Source organism: Phyllostomus discolor, chromosome 8, assembly GCF_004126475.2.
Source record: "Phyllostomus discolor isolate MPI-MPIP mPhyDis1 chromosome 8, mPhyDis1.pri.v3, whole genome shotgun sequence".
In the NCBI taxonomy this organism is placed as follows: Eukaryota; Metazoa; Chordata; class Mammalia; order Chiroptera; family Phyllostomidae; genus Phyllostomus; species Phyllostomus discolor.
Window position 1 is genome coordinate 107,757,416 of NC_040910.2, and position 16,390 is coordinate 107,773,805.

The window sequence follows — 16,390 nt, forward strand, 5'->3', positions numbered from 1 at the left end:
CCCCCACTTTCCACTCCCCGACCCTCCTCAAAGACAGTAATTTGTCATCGTTGCCCCCGGATCCCTCCTCCAAACATCACCCTGGCCCCCCTCTCCTGCGCTGACCCTGAGAGGACATGGCACACGGGGATTGGGGCTGCCTCTTTATTAGACAGAAGGACGGGAGGGGGGGGGTGGCCCAGCTCTGGTGGGAAGGAGAGGGCAGCCGGAGGCCTCCACGGAACAGCTCCGACCCACAGGCAAGCAGAGCGGGGGACACGCGGGGAAGAGGGGGCACACGGGCATCGCACCCAGCCTTCCTGCTGGGACAGGTCACGGGCCGGACCATCACTCCTCCTCCTCCTCGTCTTCTTCCAGAGGTGGCCGCTTCCGCTTGAAGAAGCCGAGCTGGGAGTGCACAGGGCCAGGGACAGGTTATAAAAACAGTCCTTGGGCCCCTGAGCAGCTGGAGGAAGTCAGCCCGCTGGGGAGCAGCCAGCCGGGCGGGCGGTGCTCTCCCGCCTGGACCAGCACAAAACGTGGACCCCACGTCCCCACGAATGAAGAAGGCCTTTCCCCATATTGAGATAACACCCGTAACATTTTTTAAAAAATATTTTGCTTTTCCTTCTCTGGATTTTTGCTGAATACCAATGATTATGTCTCTCTCCGACTTAAGCGTGTGGTGATAGATATTTGATTATTATAAGTCGGATGTCTGGTTTTCCCTAGAAGCACCGAGCTTCCCGGGGCTTGGGCGCCAGAGCACGTCCCGGAGCAGCCCACGTGTTCTCCAGGCGCGGAGGAGGAGCGACCCCTCCTGGCCGCAAGGAGCAGGGAGCAGGGCCTGCATCGGACCTGGGTCTCCCACCGCAGCTGGGGCAAAGGACAGGGCAGGGAGGAAGGGAACCCAGGGAGCAGCCAGGGAGCTCCTGAAGGCGGGGCGCATGCCCTGTGACCCCTCCTCTCAGGGGCGAGGGGTCTAAAGGACGTAGAACTCCAGGTGCCACTCCTCCCAGGGTTTCGTGCCTGGAAGGCGTCCCCTGGAGAATGACAGTCTAACAGTGGAGATGTAGGCCAGACGGGCTCTGGGTCACCCACTTGGGCCACTGTCTCTCTCTGCCTCCCTGTGAGGGAGGGCGGGGCCGGGTCCAAGCCCGCCCAGGGACCCCGTCGTCCTCCACCCCTTACCTTCCACATGGCCAAGACCAGGAGCGTGAGCAGCAGCAGGCCAGCCAGCACGCCGACCAGCACCCACCAGATGGGAATGTCCCTCTCCTCCAGCGCCCGGAGCAGCTGTGTCTGCACCTGCGCACAGGGCCGCGCGTGTCCTCTGCCACCTTGACAGTTCCCTTTCCCCAAAACTCAGACCCGTGGGTGGGATGGGCACACCAAGGCAAGCCACCTACCAGCCTCGCCCCTTAGACCCAGGGAGGCCCGCCCCCATTCTGCTGGACGCGGGTGGGATGGGCCACGGGACTCATCTCCTTGACAACATTCCGCCGCACTCACCAGAGCTTCCCCACTGGGCAGGCTGAGGGCAGGCACGGCGTAGGGAAGGGAGGTGACATTGAACCAGGCGTGCGACTGCAGCACAAACTGATCCAGTGGCCTCTGGAAGGGGTGCGGGGTGGGGGGAAGGGATTCACACAGTCCTGTTTGTTGCAGGGGTCCCAACCCCAGGCTTACCCCTGGGGAGCCCTGACCCTGTCCTAAACCCGTCCCTTCCAAAGCAAACTCCCCCTGCCAATAAACAATTAATAATTAAAAACCAAAAACAACAACAAAAAAGAAAACAAAGTAAACCTTGGCCTTCTCTGTCTCTCCGCTCCCCACAGCCCCGCCTCTCCCCAGGGCACACTCGGTCCCTGCGTCCAGGAGGCCCCGCCCCCGGGCCCCGCCCTTCACGTCGCGTCCCACCTGGCGGAGGCTGGGCAGCCACAGGAAGGCCTGCACCGTGACCATGGCCCGCTGCCCGCGCGCCATCTCCTGCAGCTCGCATTGCACCACGGTGCAGGGCGCCGAGTCGCAGCTCTGAGGGGATGTACTATTAGTCCCCAGCCCCTCCAGACCCGGCACCCCATCACGCCAGGACCCCACACAGAGGGAGAGGGGGAAGCCGGGGGAGGGGGGGCAGTCAAGACCAGCACAGTCCTCAGAATTCACTTGGACCAAAGTGGCTAACCGGAGGCCCGCATCACTCTTCTGGCCCCTCCCCCTACCTCCCCGCCCCTCGGCACCCTGGGCCCCAGGGAGGAGAGACCCCACGGAGCCCGCAGAGCCCGCTCACCACAAGAACTGGCTGCTTGGGCCCTGGCAGGGAAGCCTGCCTGCGATCCCGCTTGTGATGGCCCGGGTGAATGGGGGTGGGGGTGGGAGTGGGCAGCCCCAAGTCCAGCTGCGGAGGCAAAGACACTGTCAGGGCGTATGCTCTGCCCATGTCCCCGCCCTCCCAGAGGGACCCCGGCTGCCTGGCCCGGGGACTCACCCGCAGCTCCCTCTTCCACCCAGGCTCTCACCTTGAGGGGGTTGGGAGAGGGCTGTGGGGTGCACTGAAGACCCCCCTGGAGCTGTACATCCAGGATGTAGAGCAGGTCGGACGGCTGGGATTGGCCGGGGAGGCGGAGGGTGAGGTAGAGGCCATGGACGGTCCCAGGCCCATTGTTGTAGAGCTGGCGGAGTGGGTGGCGGCAGCGTATTAGGTGGCTCAGTGCCCAGACTGTAGCTCCTGGGACCCTCCCACTCCGGGCTGGGGCCCAGGGGCCCCTCCCTACCTCATAGGTGTGCTCCACTTTGGGGCCCCAGCTGTCTGAGCTGTTCGCTCTGTTGCCTTCTTCTGCCGCCATCACCAGGGAGGCCGGAAAGGAGCTCCTGCAGGGGTCCGGGCCCCCAAAGTTAGCTTGATGGGCTGACTTGCCCATGGGGGTTCTCCCAGGACCCCTCGGACGAAGGGTCTCTGCCCGCCTCCTCTCTTATCAATGCCCCGGGCACCTCACCCTCGAAGCTCCACGTGGGCGTCCGCCCGGACTGGCACATCCAGCCGCACTGTCTCACTGTTTGGATTCTGGCTGTTCTTGCTGGAGGGGAGGGGAGGGGAGTGGGGGGATGAGGAGAGGCCGGTCAGGGGCATCAGCCCCATGAATGTCAGGACTCCGGGGGCACAGCCAGAACTTCAGAGGTCTCTCAGAAAGCGCTAACTCCACACACAGCGCGCCACACCACAGTCTGGCCCGGGAGAGAACTTCTCCTTGGGCTCCAAGACTCAGACACAGGAGGAAAGGGAACAGGAAAGCGTGAAGAGCAGGGACCCCAGAAGACTCTTCTGTGTGCAGGGCACCCGAGCATCTCCTCATCCGGTGCTCCCCCCGTCCGGTACCTCCTGATCTGCAGCCAGAAGGACACGTGCTCCCCAGCCTCTTCCAGGTTCCCCACACTGACCAACATGGTGATCCCCATCTGAGAAACCAGGAGAGCCAAAGTCACCGCCCACGTGCTTACTCTGGACATCTAATGTGGCCCCCGGGCCTCATCCTCCAAGGCCACCGGCATCCTTACGTCCATCTTACTCAGAAGCCCACCTGGAGAGGGCGGTTCGCTCACCCAAGAACACACAGCTAGGCAGTGTGCAGGCCAGGGTTCCAGCCCAGGACTCCCTGACTCTACACCCAGCCCCTCCCACCTGACTGACTGGGAGACCGTGGGGGAGGGGACCGGCACCCAGGGCCTGGTGGCCTCACCCGGACATTCTTCATGGGGTTGCCCAGCTCACACAGTACGACCTTGGTCTCATTCTCCTTCTTCTGGTTACAGATGAGTCTCTCAAAGCCCTTGGAGGGGGTAGTTTCGAGAAAGAAGGTGGTTACAGAGCAGCCCGTGTGTATAGAAGCCCCTTGGGCAGTCTGGGACAGACTGCCACGCCAGGCTGGGGGCAGGGCTCTTGGGGCTGGGAATTCAAGGGGCGGTCACACTCTCTTTTATGCATTACTCTAGCGCTCTGTTACTTGTTATGATGTTTGGAAGTAAAAGACACAAAACATTACACAGACTGTAATCCCCGTGTTATAAACAACATCAACAAACTAACTAACTAAGTAAATACGTACAACGCCTCCATAAGTATCTGTCGATGCTGAGACAAAAGACGGAAAGGAAACCCATCGAAAGTTAACGGGTTCCTATTAACATTTGGTTGTTGAGCCATTTTGGACTTGGGTTTTATAATCAAGTTCTCAATTTTAGGGCCATTTGCAAGCACTCCTCTTCCAAATTAAAAAAAAAAAAAAGCCCTGGCTGGCGTAGTTCAGTGGATTGAGCGCGGGCTGGGAACCAAAGTGTCCCAGGTTCGATTCCCAGTCAGGGCACATACCTGGGTTGCAGGCCATAACCCCCAGCAACTGCACAGTGATGTCTCTCTCTCTCTCTCTCTCTCTCTCTCTCTCTCTCTCTCTCCCCCTCCCTCCCCTCTCTAAAAATAAATTTAAAAAAATCAAAACAAAAAAAATTTCATTATAAAAAAAATACAGTTTTTACAGCAAAGCGTGAGACAAGTAGGGGCTCTCCATGTGGGAGAAGGCTCCCACGCCTCTCACATCCCCAGGAACGCCGCCTGGGGGGCCCTCACCTCCACGTCGCTGAGGGCCCTCATGTAGTGGGCACCCAGGGGCAGGTGCACGGCCAGCTCGGCCTCATAGGCCCCCTCCCCCTCGTTGGCCGCGTCCATCTTTAGCTCCAGCACGTTATCGGCTCCAATGAGGAGGGGGGAGCCCTTCCTGTGGGGAGAAAGGAGGAGGAGGCCTGGTCCAGGACCAGAGTCTGGGAGGAGGGCAGGGGCTGAGGACAGCAGGTTGGCCTACGACATCCCAGGTTGGGAGGAGGTGACATCAGGGACAGCTGGGCCGGGGGAGGATGGATGGGGTTGGGGGGTCTCCTCACACGCTGGCCGAGAGCTGAAGCTGGGGCACGCACAGGTCGTCCTCCCCGCAGTCCAGGACGATGCGGGTCTGCAGAGGGTGCACCGAGGGAGTGGGTGAGTGGGGGCACGAGAAATGAGGGGGTTAGGAGATCAGAGGATGAAAGGAACGTGGAGAGGACGTCAGGGTTTGGGGCTTGGCGGCAGGGTACGGGACAATGTCGTGGTGTAGGTGGTGACCTCAGGGTTTATGGGTTTATATCCAAGTTTAGAGGTGACACCAACACTTGGGGTTTAGGGGACACTAAGGTTTTGGGGTTTTCATTAGGGTTTACAGTGACAGCAAAGTTTAGAGGTGACATTGAGGTTTTGGGGTTCACATTACAACTTGGTTACAACTAACCCTAACCCTGCCTTTCCGGTCGGGGTCCTTCACCCACCTCCCCAGCCCGTTCCCGCCCACCCTCACCTGCTCCTGGACAAGGGTGTCCCCATGCAGCACAACAGGAGGGGCTAGTCCATCCTTCGCAGGTGCCAGGGACACGTTGACGCTGAGCACGATGGGGCTCAGCTTGTCGCGGAAGTCGGCCTCATCCTAAGGAGGGGACGAGAACCGGGCTGTCTTGCTGTCACACACCCTACCGCTGACGACCCCTAGACCCGCAGCGCCCGGCCCACACACCCCCGGGCTGAGTGGACAAGCTCGCACACCCTGCCCACCCCCGGCCCGGGCGTACACGCAGGAAGGCCTTGATGTCGTGGCAGATGGATCTTTGTCTGCCCCCCAGGTTTAGGTGCAGGGTGGCGCCCGCCTGTTGAGAGTTCAGCAGCAGCACCCGCCGGCCCTGGCGGGGCTTCAGCCGGTCCAGCTGCAGCTCGGCATTCAGGCCTGATGGGGGGCGGGGTGCAGGGAGCCTCAGGGTCTCCCCGGCCGGGCTCCAAGGGAGCCGAGGTCCGCCTCCCTCCTGTGCCCACCGTGCCACTCACTCAGCTCCTGAGGGATACTGTGCCCTTTGACTCCTACACACATCCGGATTCCAAAGCTGCAAAGATGTGAGTGGGGCTCAGGGGTCAGGGCCCCCGATGCCCCAGATCCTGCCTGGCCCATGCCCTCTGTCTCCTCACCAGCTCACTGATGTCTGGGTCTGGGGCAGGACACAGTCCTTCACAGCAGGGTTCAGCGAATCTTGTACCGTCAGCTGGACGGTGGCCATCACCACTGGCTGCGCTCTGGTGGGATGAGGGGGGGGCTTGCCACTGTGGCCCCTTCTGGCCTGTTCTTGTCCCTCCCCCGCCTGTGGACCCAGTGCTCACCTGTACACGGCCACCTTGTCAGCCCCGTAGGCTCCCACCAGTAAGTCTGTAGGTATTGGGGGGGGGGGTCAGAATCGGCAGTTAGAGAGGGCACGATGTCGTCTTCTTCTCGGGAGTTCCCCAAACCATCTCCCCCGCTGGAGGTTTGACCTGGCCCTCCCGGGCATTCCGGCCCCGCAGACAGGTCAGAGCTGCCACTGGGGCACCAGGTCAGGCACCGCACGGCCCCTGGCCGGGTCTCCCAGCATCTCCAGCTAACGCTCAAGGGCCCTTCCTGTTTAGCTGGGGGCAGTCCAGGGCACCTGGGTATCCATTTTCATCGATGTCTGTGGCACCTCGCAGGGAGAAGCCGAAGCCAGAGCCCGTGGGGAAGGGGCTGTCCAGGACCTGGGAGGGGCGCGAGCTAAGCCCCTCACTCTGGCCCAGGAACACCAGCACTTGGCCCCGACCACTGGGACCCCCGTAGGGGGCAGCCACCGCAACATCTGGGGGGACAACGAAAGGAGAGGGACTGTTTTTTTCCAGTCTCTCCAGCTGGCCCTGTAAAACTTTCAGGGGGTCCTACTCTGGGCAGACCCCAGGGGGCCAGGAGAGGGGCGGAAAGGTCTGGGTCAGGGAGGCCGCTGTGCTGCCCTCCAGGAGCTTACAGCTGGGTCAGAGAGACAGCCACAGAGTAGGGTCATTATAAAAACAATGACGGCCCTCACTAGGCGTTGGGAAAAATACACGGATGTGATTTCATTTGAGCCTGAATATTGAGCATCATTATTCCCGTTTTAGACGAGAAAACTGAGTCCCAGAAGACTAAGTAACCAAGACCATTAAACACTGACCGCCTCTCCCTTAGGGACCCCCACCCCACCCTGCTCGCCCCATGCACGGTCAGAGCCACGGCACAGGCTAGTCATCACCGACGACTCTGAAGATCCCTCTTAAAAATGTGTTATTCATCAGAATGATTAATCTTCATCTTATTTGTAGGAGTTTTCCGCATGTGTCAGGAATCAAGACCTTTGATCTATATTTTGTAACTCTTTGTCTTCTATACAGATTTTTCTTTAAAAATATTGATTGCTGTTTTCTGGTCAAGTTACCCAGAATTTCCCCAAATCAAACACCCTGACTACAGTTGTCTGCCCAGGCCCCGGGCCTCCACTCTCTTCTGATCTTTGGCTTTCTTATCTTTTCTGTTTTTTAATTTATTTTTAGAGAGAGGGGAAGAAGGGAGGGAGAAAGAGAGAGAAAAAAAAACACCAGTGTGAGAGGGACACATCAGTTGCCTCTCATGTGCTTCGCACTGGGGACCTGGCCCGAAACCCAGGCATGTGCCCTGACCGGGAATCGAACTGGCAAACCTTCATTCTCTGGGACGACACCCCACCCACTGAGCCACACTGGTCAGGGCCGGCTTCCTCACCTCCACTTACCTCCTGGAACAGTTGATCGCCCTTGCCATATCCCCAGCCATCTTGCCCCACTGCCAGTTTGGGGCAAGCCTGGCCAGACCCCACCAGAGCAGGTACCATGAACCTGACCTCCAGCTCTCACTGGGCACTGCCCACCGGCCCCACGGGGTCAGAGTGTTGGTCTGCTCAGCACCTTTCAAACATTCTCCATTCTGTCAAGCTCCCAGCGCCCCACTTCCTTCACAAAGAAGAGCAGCCCAAGGGTTGTGTTATAATTTCATTCCTACCTTTTCCCCCCTTTCCTCACCTGTTCTTGGAATAGCTGTCCCTCCTTTACCCTGGGCTTAGCACCCTACCCCCCACCCTCAGGCACTGAAGGGACCCTCCTCCAACTCACTCCTCCACCCCCTCCCATTTCCCCACAAGATCATTTTCCTTCACATTCAACCTGCTCCATCTTCTTTGAAATGAAAATACCCACCCCCTTGACCCTCACCTTCTCCCAGTAATCGCTGTTTCTCTTTCACAGGCCAGTTTAAAGGGCTGTCTACACTGGCTGCCTCCCGTGCTTCACTTCCCCCATTCATCTTACCCCACGCGCTCTGGCTCCTGTCCCTACACAGCCTGCATCAGTCCTGGTGGCCATTGCCAAGCGCCTCCTTGTTGTTAAGGACCACGGATATTTATTTCTCCAGCCCCATCTAATCGTACCTCTCAGAAATATCTGGAGTCGTTAAACTCCTTCCTTCTGCTGAGAGCCCTCTCTTCCTTTGAGTTGTGAGCCACCAGGTCTCCTGTGTCCTTTCCTACCCCGCTGGGTCCTCCCGTCCTTCCTTCCACACTCACTTCCTCTGTGAGTTCCCTAAATGCTCTCGCTCCACTGGCTCCACCGGGGGCCTCTCCTCTCTTCGCAGGCTCCCAGGGGCTCCTCCTCCCTCCCCCAGGCCCTAGCTCCCACTCAAACCTCCCGGGTGGGAGTGGGGGAGGCCACACGCCCCTGCTCTCTGGCTGTGTCTGCCCTACGTGGGGAAGTCCTTCAAGATCAAACAGGTCCAGAGCGGGGCTGCTGATGCCACCTCCCCGGACCTGCTGCCCAGCCCGAGTTCCAGGCAGTAAAGGGCACCATGCCCCACTGAACTCCTCTGTCGCCCAGCCACTCCTCTGCCTGGACTAACGCAAACAGATTCTAACTGGTCCCCTTTAACTTTCTCTGCTTAAAGCTCTCCCTGGCTCCTGCTGTCCTCAGGTCACATCCATGGTCTTTATTGAGGCTGTTTGCCCCTCGCAGCGGGGAGCCCCTCTCTTCCCTTACCGTTGTAGCCATCCTGGTCGAGGTCGCCCAGGGGTGCGATGGCTGAGCCAAATCGCCCATAGAGTTGCGTGCCGGTCAGCAGGAGGCTGGGGGTGCCCAGCGCCTGGGAGCCCCGAGGCTGCAGGAACAAGTACACGCGCCCCACCTCGGCCAGCTTGCGGTCGGAGCGCCTGTCCATGTACAGCGGCGCCCCCACCAGCAGGTCGTGCCTCCTGCAGGCCGGACGCGTGGTTAGTGGGATAGACCAGGGGGTTGCTGAAGGCGAGGGCCACATCTCGCCCATCCTCACCCTCCCCACCCTTGAGAGCCAGGGCTAGGAAAGGAGATTCAACTGGGTAGGGCTGGGGCGCACCCTCCTCACCCGTCCCCGTTGACGTCAGTGACGGCCACCGAGTGCCCGAAATACGAAGCCACCTGCAGAAAGACAAGGCGCACCTTGATTCCCGCCCCCCAGACCCACTCCCCTGTCTTAGAAATCGACCCCCCGCGTCCCCGTGGAATAGTCTAGGGTCCCAATCCCTCAGCCTGGGCCACCCCATCGGGAACCGGCCCTCACCTGCTCTCCCTGCAGCCGGTGCAGCGTTCGGAAGTCCGAGTACAAAATTTCCACCTGCGCGGACAACGCCCATGAGCTCGTGCGCCCAGGCGGCCGCTCGCTCGGGGTGAAAAAGGGCAGAGGTGTGGCGGGGCGGGTGCTCAGACTTAAGAGCAGGGTCAGGGGCTGCAGAATGCCGAAGGGCGGGGCAGGGGGCACTCACGGCTCCCAGGGTCCAGCTCCAGGTCGGGGCACCGAAGACATACTCTGAGGAGAACCGAATGAGGTTCTTCGAACCTTCCTGCCTCCCGCCCACCATTCCGCACCGGGGAGGGATTTTAGCGCGAGGCTCGGTGGTGCTCCTCCCGGGCTGGGCTCCCCAACCCCTGTCCCCTAGGTGGATTTCTTGCCTGTGGTGTTGAGATTCCCGTCGAACTCGCCAACGGCTACCGAATACCCTGAAGACACGGCGCGAGTTAGTTTTTCTGCGAGAGCGAAGCAGGGAGGGGGCGGAGGGCGAAGCAGGAGGAAACTAGGGCATCACCCAGTTTAAACCCTGTATTTTGTAGACAGCAGAGAGAAGGCCACCGCGAGGCCAAGACCTGCGGGAAAGGCGGGGTAGGGCACGTGGGAGCTGGGCGGTCTGCGGGAGAAGCTGCGGGAGCAGAGGATGAGGACGCCTTGGGTGCTGGCCAGCCGGAGCCCGCGAGGGGGCGCTCCAGCAGGGGGCGGGGTGGGCGGGGTGACCGAGTGCTGGGAATCCCCTGCGGGCGGTGCCGGGGTTACCCCGGTAGCTGTCGAAGTACTCTGGATGGCTGGAGTCCAAGGTGAAGCGCTGGGTGCGCAAGTGCCACAGGAGGGTGCCGGAGCGGTAACTCGAGAAGATGTCTGCTATTGGAGCCTGCACCAGGAGACCTAGGGTGCGAGGGTCAGTGGGTGTGGGGGCCCAGACTCCTGGGATCTCCCCAGGCCTGGAGTAGAGGGGAGGGAGGTGTAGGGATGGGCACGTACCTAAGAAAAAATAGCCGCCAGGGGCCCCAAGCACCAGGTCTCCAGCCTGAAAAGGAAGCCCTGGAGGTGAGCGGGGACCCTGTCTGGGAGCCGCCCTCACGCCGTTTGGGCTCGCTACTTGCCTCGGTGACCGCGGCGCTGAAGCCGGCTTCGCAGTAGCGCCTGTCTTCCCCTAGAGGAGGCAGGGAGGAGGGTCACAGGAGAGGCGGACCCGGAGGCGTACTCTGAGCCGGGGGCGGGGCCGGGCCGGGCCGGGGCGGGGCCTAGGGCGGGGCCATGTGTAGTGTAGGGGCGGGGCCTTGAGTGCGCCGGGTGGCGGCGGTGTTGCTAGGAGCTGGGGAGTTGAGCGGCGGGGTGGGAAGCGGGGCCGGCGGGCGCCGGGAGAAGGTTCAGAAAAAGAGCCCGGCGCCGCGCCGCAGGTGGGCGGAGCCAAAACGGAGAGCGGAGCTCACAGTGTCTGTTCTCCACGTAAACCCGGCTCATGGTGTTGGCCCGACAAGGCGAGAACTCAAAGCGGTTGGCCTTCTGGAGCTGAACTAAGAAGCAGCCACCTACGGGTGTTTTCTCCGCCTCCTCGGTCTCTTCTAGGACGTTCCAGTGCTGCCAGGGGGCGCAGGCCTGCGGCAGGGCCACAGAAGAGTGAGGAAGAGGGGGGACTTGGGTTTCTGCGCCCCCTCCCCCCACGTCTCTGCCCCCTACTACTCCCCATGTCCCCGTCCCCCCGTGCCCACCACAATGTTGTTGTTCCAGCTGACGACGGATGCCCCCAATCCTTGCCCGGCCCTGAAGGTTTGGAAAGTTTGGGAGCCTACTTTTCGGGTCTCATCATCTGGAGGGCACAAGACAGGGCGGGGTGTTGAAGCCTGGCTGTCCACGCTCCCTCTCACCGCTCCTTTTCCCTCATTGCCTGGTACTCACTAAGGCTGAAGAGCAGGGGGGAACACTGGCCGCCCTCGGCCCTCCAGGGGCATGTGAACACGCCGCCCATCTCCTCTTGGTTGCGACCCAGGGTCCGCGGGGCTCCCACCACGATGGCCACGCTGCATAGGAGAGCTGCGTGAACATCGCGCAGATTCCGGATACCCCATGCCCCAGTGCGCGTGCTGGGAGCATCGCCCTGACGGGCAGTGTGTCTTGGGCGACGCTGTATCATATTTCCTCAAAGAGACTTCCCCGACCATGCAGGCCAATCTTTTCATTTCAGGGCCCATGAAACCGAGACTCCCAGTGAGGGTGAATCACACGCCCAAAGAAACCCAGCAAGTTAGGGGGAAGCTGGAACTATACCGGTTTGGTTTGATATGAATACGAGAGGCTTATATCCTTGCTGAGAAAGACCTCCCAAGCTCTGAACCCACCTACACTCCCCATTGCCCCCACCTCCAAAAGCCAGGGGTTTACGTGATCCCTAGAACGTTAAACTCTTATCAGATGCGTTCTTGAGAGCTAGTTCTAATTAAGAATTAGAGAAGCTAGTGGGCAACTCTAAAGCGGAAGGTAAAGTTCTGGTACTGGCGAGGACCCTAGTAGATTTAGGTTCGAACCACAGCTCTGCCATATGTAAACTGGGGACAATACCAACCAATCAATGCTGTCAGGATAAGTAAATGCATGAGGGAAATTCAGCATGGTACCAGCCAAATAACTCATAGCAAGTGCTCAGAAAGTGCAGAGATTATATATACATATTATATATATGTATATGTGTGTGTGTATATATATATATATATATATATATATATATATATATATATATTTGGCATACAGGATGTTTGTTAAGTGGTACCAACATCTGTGGTAAGGAGGGGAAAGAAGCAAGAAAGGCTAGAGGAAGGAGTCAAGTTCAAATTCAAGTCCAGTGACAGCCATGGGCCATATGGCCACACAAACACCCCGGGAGCCCTGGAGCTAGAAGGACCCCTCAGAACTCCCCAGAGTTGACGTGAGAGGGTGGGACCCTTACGCCTCTCTCCTCCCTCCACAGTCCTCATTGATCGATTAGTGCTGGGTCACATTGGGAGGAGGACTTGACTTTGGGGGGGGGGTGGCTTTCTTCAGCGGAGGAAATTCACCCAGGGGCTGACACTGGAGTGCTGCCTGCCACTGCCACTGCCCGAAGCTGGGGCGCACACTGTCCGCCTCTGTGAGTAGCCAGCTCAGCGTAGTTACCCTGACGAGGAGGAGCGGGACTCTAATCTTGGCAGTGTGATCTCACAGCCTGAGCTTTCCTAACCACTGATGCTCTTTGCTTCTTTTAAAATATTTAGAATTTTGATGGGGATGAGGAAAATGGAGTAGAAAAGCAAGGTGGGTCACAATTTTACAGTTTTGCAAGTCAGTTTAGGGCATGTGTGCTCCTCTCTGTGTTTTGAGGGGATGAGGGTGGAATGGGTCATACAACTGACCCACGGAGGGAAAAATAAGGTCCCAACTTTTGTTTTGCCTTTGTTTTTGCTGTCGTTTCACTGCCCATCCCCCCACTGGTGTGCTTCTCTGATACTCTCGCCTGAGCAGGCCCCTCCCCAGTAGCCTTAACAAGAACTTAGTCCAAATAGACCCTGGAAGTCACTTTACTCGACCTCTACCACACATGGGGGACTCGAGGCTCGCAGAGGTAGTGATAGTGGGGGATCCTCTCTTCCCACACCCAAACTTCCCCCGGGGCTTACCTGCTGTGGCAGTTCTTGCAGAAGTCCAATGAAAACCCAAAGTGGCTGCCATTGGGGCCTGTGTAGAAGGTGAGCTGCTTTGGGTCCAAGTTCAAGGCCAAGGCTGGAGGGGCAGCACTGGGTCCCAAGAGCATCCGCACCCACTCCAGAAGCCAGAGGGCACGAAGTGGATGCAAAGCTCTGGCCATTATCCTTCTCCCACAGCCTCCTTGGCAGGAATGGGCTAACCCCTTCCTCTTCCTTTCAGTTCCCACCACAGGAAGTCCTTTCTTATCAAACTTGAACCCACTTACTGAGCAGTAGGCAGAGCAGAGGGCCCTGGACCTGTATGGTTTCTCGGACCGGCAGGAAGGGAAAGGGGTGAGGCCATCCTGGGGGTGGATGCTGATGGCTGAAAGCCGTGGCTCCTCCCTTTTCCTGAGTAGTTTATCACCAAGTCTTGTTGGCTCTGCCTCTCCACTATGTCTCTGGGATCTTCACACTGTTTCCACTACCACCATGCCGGCGTGAGCCATCAACACTTTCTGCTAGGGATAGTTAACACCATGAACTAACTGGTCCGTACACCTGCACTCTGGCCCCCAGTCCCGTAGTCCCTCCTCCTGCACAGCTGCCCGCTCCGTGGGGCACACTGTGGCTTGGCCCGAGGTGGGGGAAGGAGTAAGGAAGCTGCTGCCGTCTGATAAAACCTGGGCTGTGGGTCATTTTGAATAAGGCACCTATCCACTTCCTTTTATGGCCTTGGGCAGCTTCGGCCGGCCGTGTTAGTGTGGCAGCTTCTTCCTCCATCTCGGGCCAAGTCTCAGTGTGGTCACAGCTGTCAGCCAGGGCCGGGAACGGATCGTGGTCCAAAGGGGCAGAGCGAGATGGGGATCAAGTGGAGTCCGTCCAGGGTTTTCTGGCTCACAGGCTTTGTGATATGGGCCTCACTCTTTCTGGCGACAGAGCCCTTATCCCAACATCAAGAATTGATTCTAGTGGGGTCACTGCCGAGGGGAAGCCTCCCCTGACTCTTCAGGCTGGCATCCCGGGTTTAACTCGCTGTTTGGTCGCGGCCTGTTCACTGAATTGCATCCACCAATCCCCGGAGAGCAAGGTACTTTCTGCAGCCTGGGGCCCAGCCAAGAGGGCAACACGTAGCGGGTATTGCGGACAGACACAGCGAAGGGAAGTGCACACTGAGCTGGGAGATGCAAACACAGGCTCCCACCGTGGAAAGAGAAGGAATTTTGAGCAGAAAGGCAAGGTCACGCCTTCTGTGGATGAGAGGAAGAGGGATGCCAAGTCTTACTGACACGGCACGTCTCCCCCAAAGAGCGGGTTCCCAAGAAGGCAAGTTGAGACCTGCTGGGGGCACAGGCACGAGGCCACGTCCTGCTGCTGCTGTTTTCTCATCAGCTTGACCATCTCATCCTGCCCAAACCCCGCGCCATCCTGGAACCCCTGCAGCTCCTCCCTCCCTCTAATTCACCGCCTCAGCACACAGCTCAAAATCCTACACCTTACTGTGTTCAAGTTCCTTAAGGAACTTCCAACATCAAGCCCTCCTGCACTGCTGACTTCACAGCACCAGAATCATGGCAGGCATGTAACGCATCTATCAGGATGAGTACTTAACTCAGTCTTACACTTACCTTCCAGCTTCCCACTGCCTCAGCGGCATGGTATTGTAATTACTAGGGTATACTGCATAGCCCCAAATGAAACTCACATTTCATTAATATTTATTTTATTTTATTTATTTATTTTTAGAGAGGGGAGGGAGGCAGGGAGAGAGAGAGAGAGAGAGAGAGAGAGAGAGAGAGAGAGAGAGAGGCATCACTGTGCGGTTGCTGGGGGTTATGGCCTGCAACCCAGGCATGTACCCTGACTGGGAATCGAACCTGGAACACTTTGGTTCCCAGTCCGAGCTCAATCCACTGAGCTACGCCAGCCAGGGCACATTTCATTAATATTTTTATAACTACTTATTCTGCTCAAGGCGCTGGTAAGGTACCTTATCAAGGATCTTTAAAATAAACAGTCCAGAGGAAGACACAAACACACACCTGTAGAAGAGGAACAGTAAAGCGTGCCTGGACAAGGGGCGAGATTATGTCCAGCTGAAACTGTTTGTAGTATGTGCTCCTCAAAACCACCCTATGAAATCGGTACTAACATGCCCATTTCATAAATCCCGAAACTGTGGCACAGAGTATTAGGTACATTGCTTGAGTTTACACTGCCAATGGGTGGATTCAAACACGTTTGTACTTGAACTCATGTTCTTAACCATTGTACTGCTACCTTTCGTCAGAGAATGGAGGGGCTCGAGGCAGTCTCTAGGCAGAGGGGCAGAACACAGAGGTCAATTATGGGGAAGGGCAAGTAGCTGACTCAGGACAGGGCGGACTGGGGCATTAAAGTGGAGTGGAAAGCTGGGGTCAAATAACTGGAGGTCCTTGAGTGCTTTATAAAGAAATTTGAACCTTAATCTGCAGGAGACAAAGAATCATAAGGATTTCTAAAGTCAGAGAGTAAGAGATCCATCGATGAATCGTGCTACAGTTTGGACAATTACACCGGTGGCCTGTGGATAGAAGGAACTGGAAAAGGCGGGGCTTAGTGGGGAGACCAGAGAGCAACTGCAACCGTCTTGGTTAAAGGTGGCGAGGCAGGAATGAGAGACAACAGCGGAGACTGCGCCACCAGCAACTGGACGTGGTGGGTAAATGTCAAGTAATTTGAAGCTTTGGTGCCTCGTTGGCCGGTAGGACCGCGGCACCAGTCACTAAAATTGGAAACAGGTGGAGTGCCCGAACTGGGAGTGGAAACTGGGAGTGGAAGGAGCTTGGCATGCAGGAAGGATTCCGCTCCTCTGCGAGCTCCTGCGGAGCCTGAGCGGGGTTCACCTCCCCTCCGGGACGGCAGGCAGAGCGCTGCTGCGGGCACACGGCTGCCGCTTCGCCACCCCGTCGGCGGCCTGAGGCCTAGAACCCCTCAGTGAATTCAACGTTCTGTTAAGGCTTCATTAAGTCAGCAATTATCGAATGTTGACTGTGTGCCTGGCACTGACGTAGATATAAAGAAAAACCCTTCAACATCTTCGGTTCCCTTTCTAGGTCCTGATGCATAATCTTCAGTCAATGGTATCTTACTGTGTTCATATCTTTCTCGGGCATATAATCAAAACGTTTACTATGTGTTCCATTCCGTAAAGCACTCTCACGGGATTAAGAAAGAAAAGGCGGGGAAGCGTAACCATCAGTTCCTGTC

At 58.0% G+C, this 16,390-nt stretch overlaps 1 protein-coding gene across 1 annotated transcript; it reads right to left on the reverse strand.

Moving 5' to 3' along the window:
* Positions 1-130: 130 nt before the first annotated feature.
* On the reverse strand, positions 131-13,681 carry ITGA2B (integrin subunit alpha 2b). The gene is made up of 30 exons (XM_028520533.2): positions 13,136-13,681; positions 11,385-11,506; positions 11,198-11,295; positions 10,919-11,084; positions 10,589-10,638; positions 10,467-10,512; positions 10,242-10,370; positions 9,866-9,913; positions 9,679-9,722; positions 9,477-9,530; positions 9,282-9,334; positions 8,921-9,132; positions 6,505-6,687; positions 6,203-6,248; positions 6,014-6,118; positions 5,876-5,931; positions 5,626-5,777; positions 5,358-5,483; positions 4,912-4,979; positions 4,601-4,748; positions 3,717-3,806; positions 3,356-3,435; positions 2,976-3,056; positions 2,754-2,850; positions 2,499-2,651; positions 2,270-2,377; positions 1,900-2,013; positions 1,492-1,593; positions 1,171-1,287; positions 131-387 (listed from the first exon to the last, which is right to left on the reverse strand). The coding sequence occupies exons 1-30, from the start codon at positions 13,321-13,323 to the stop codon at positions 328-330; spliced, it is 3,096 nt and encodes a 1,031-aa protein (XP_028376334.1). The 5' UTR covers positions 13,324-13,681; the 3' UTR covers positions 131-327.
* Between the last annotated feature and the right edge of the window lie 2,709 nt (positions 13,682-16,390).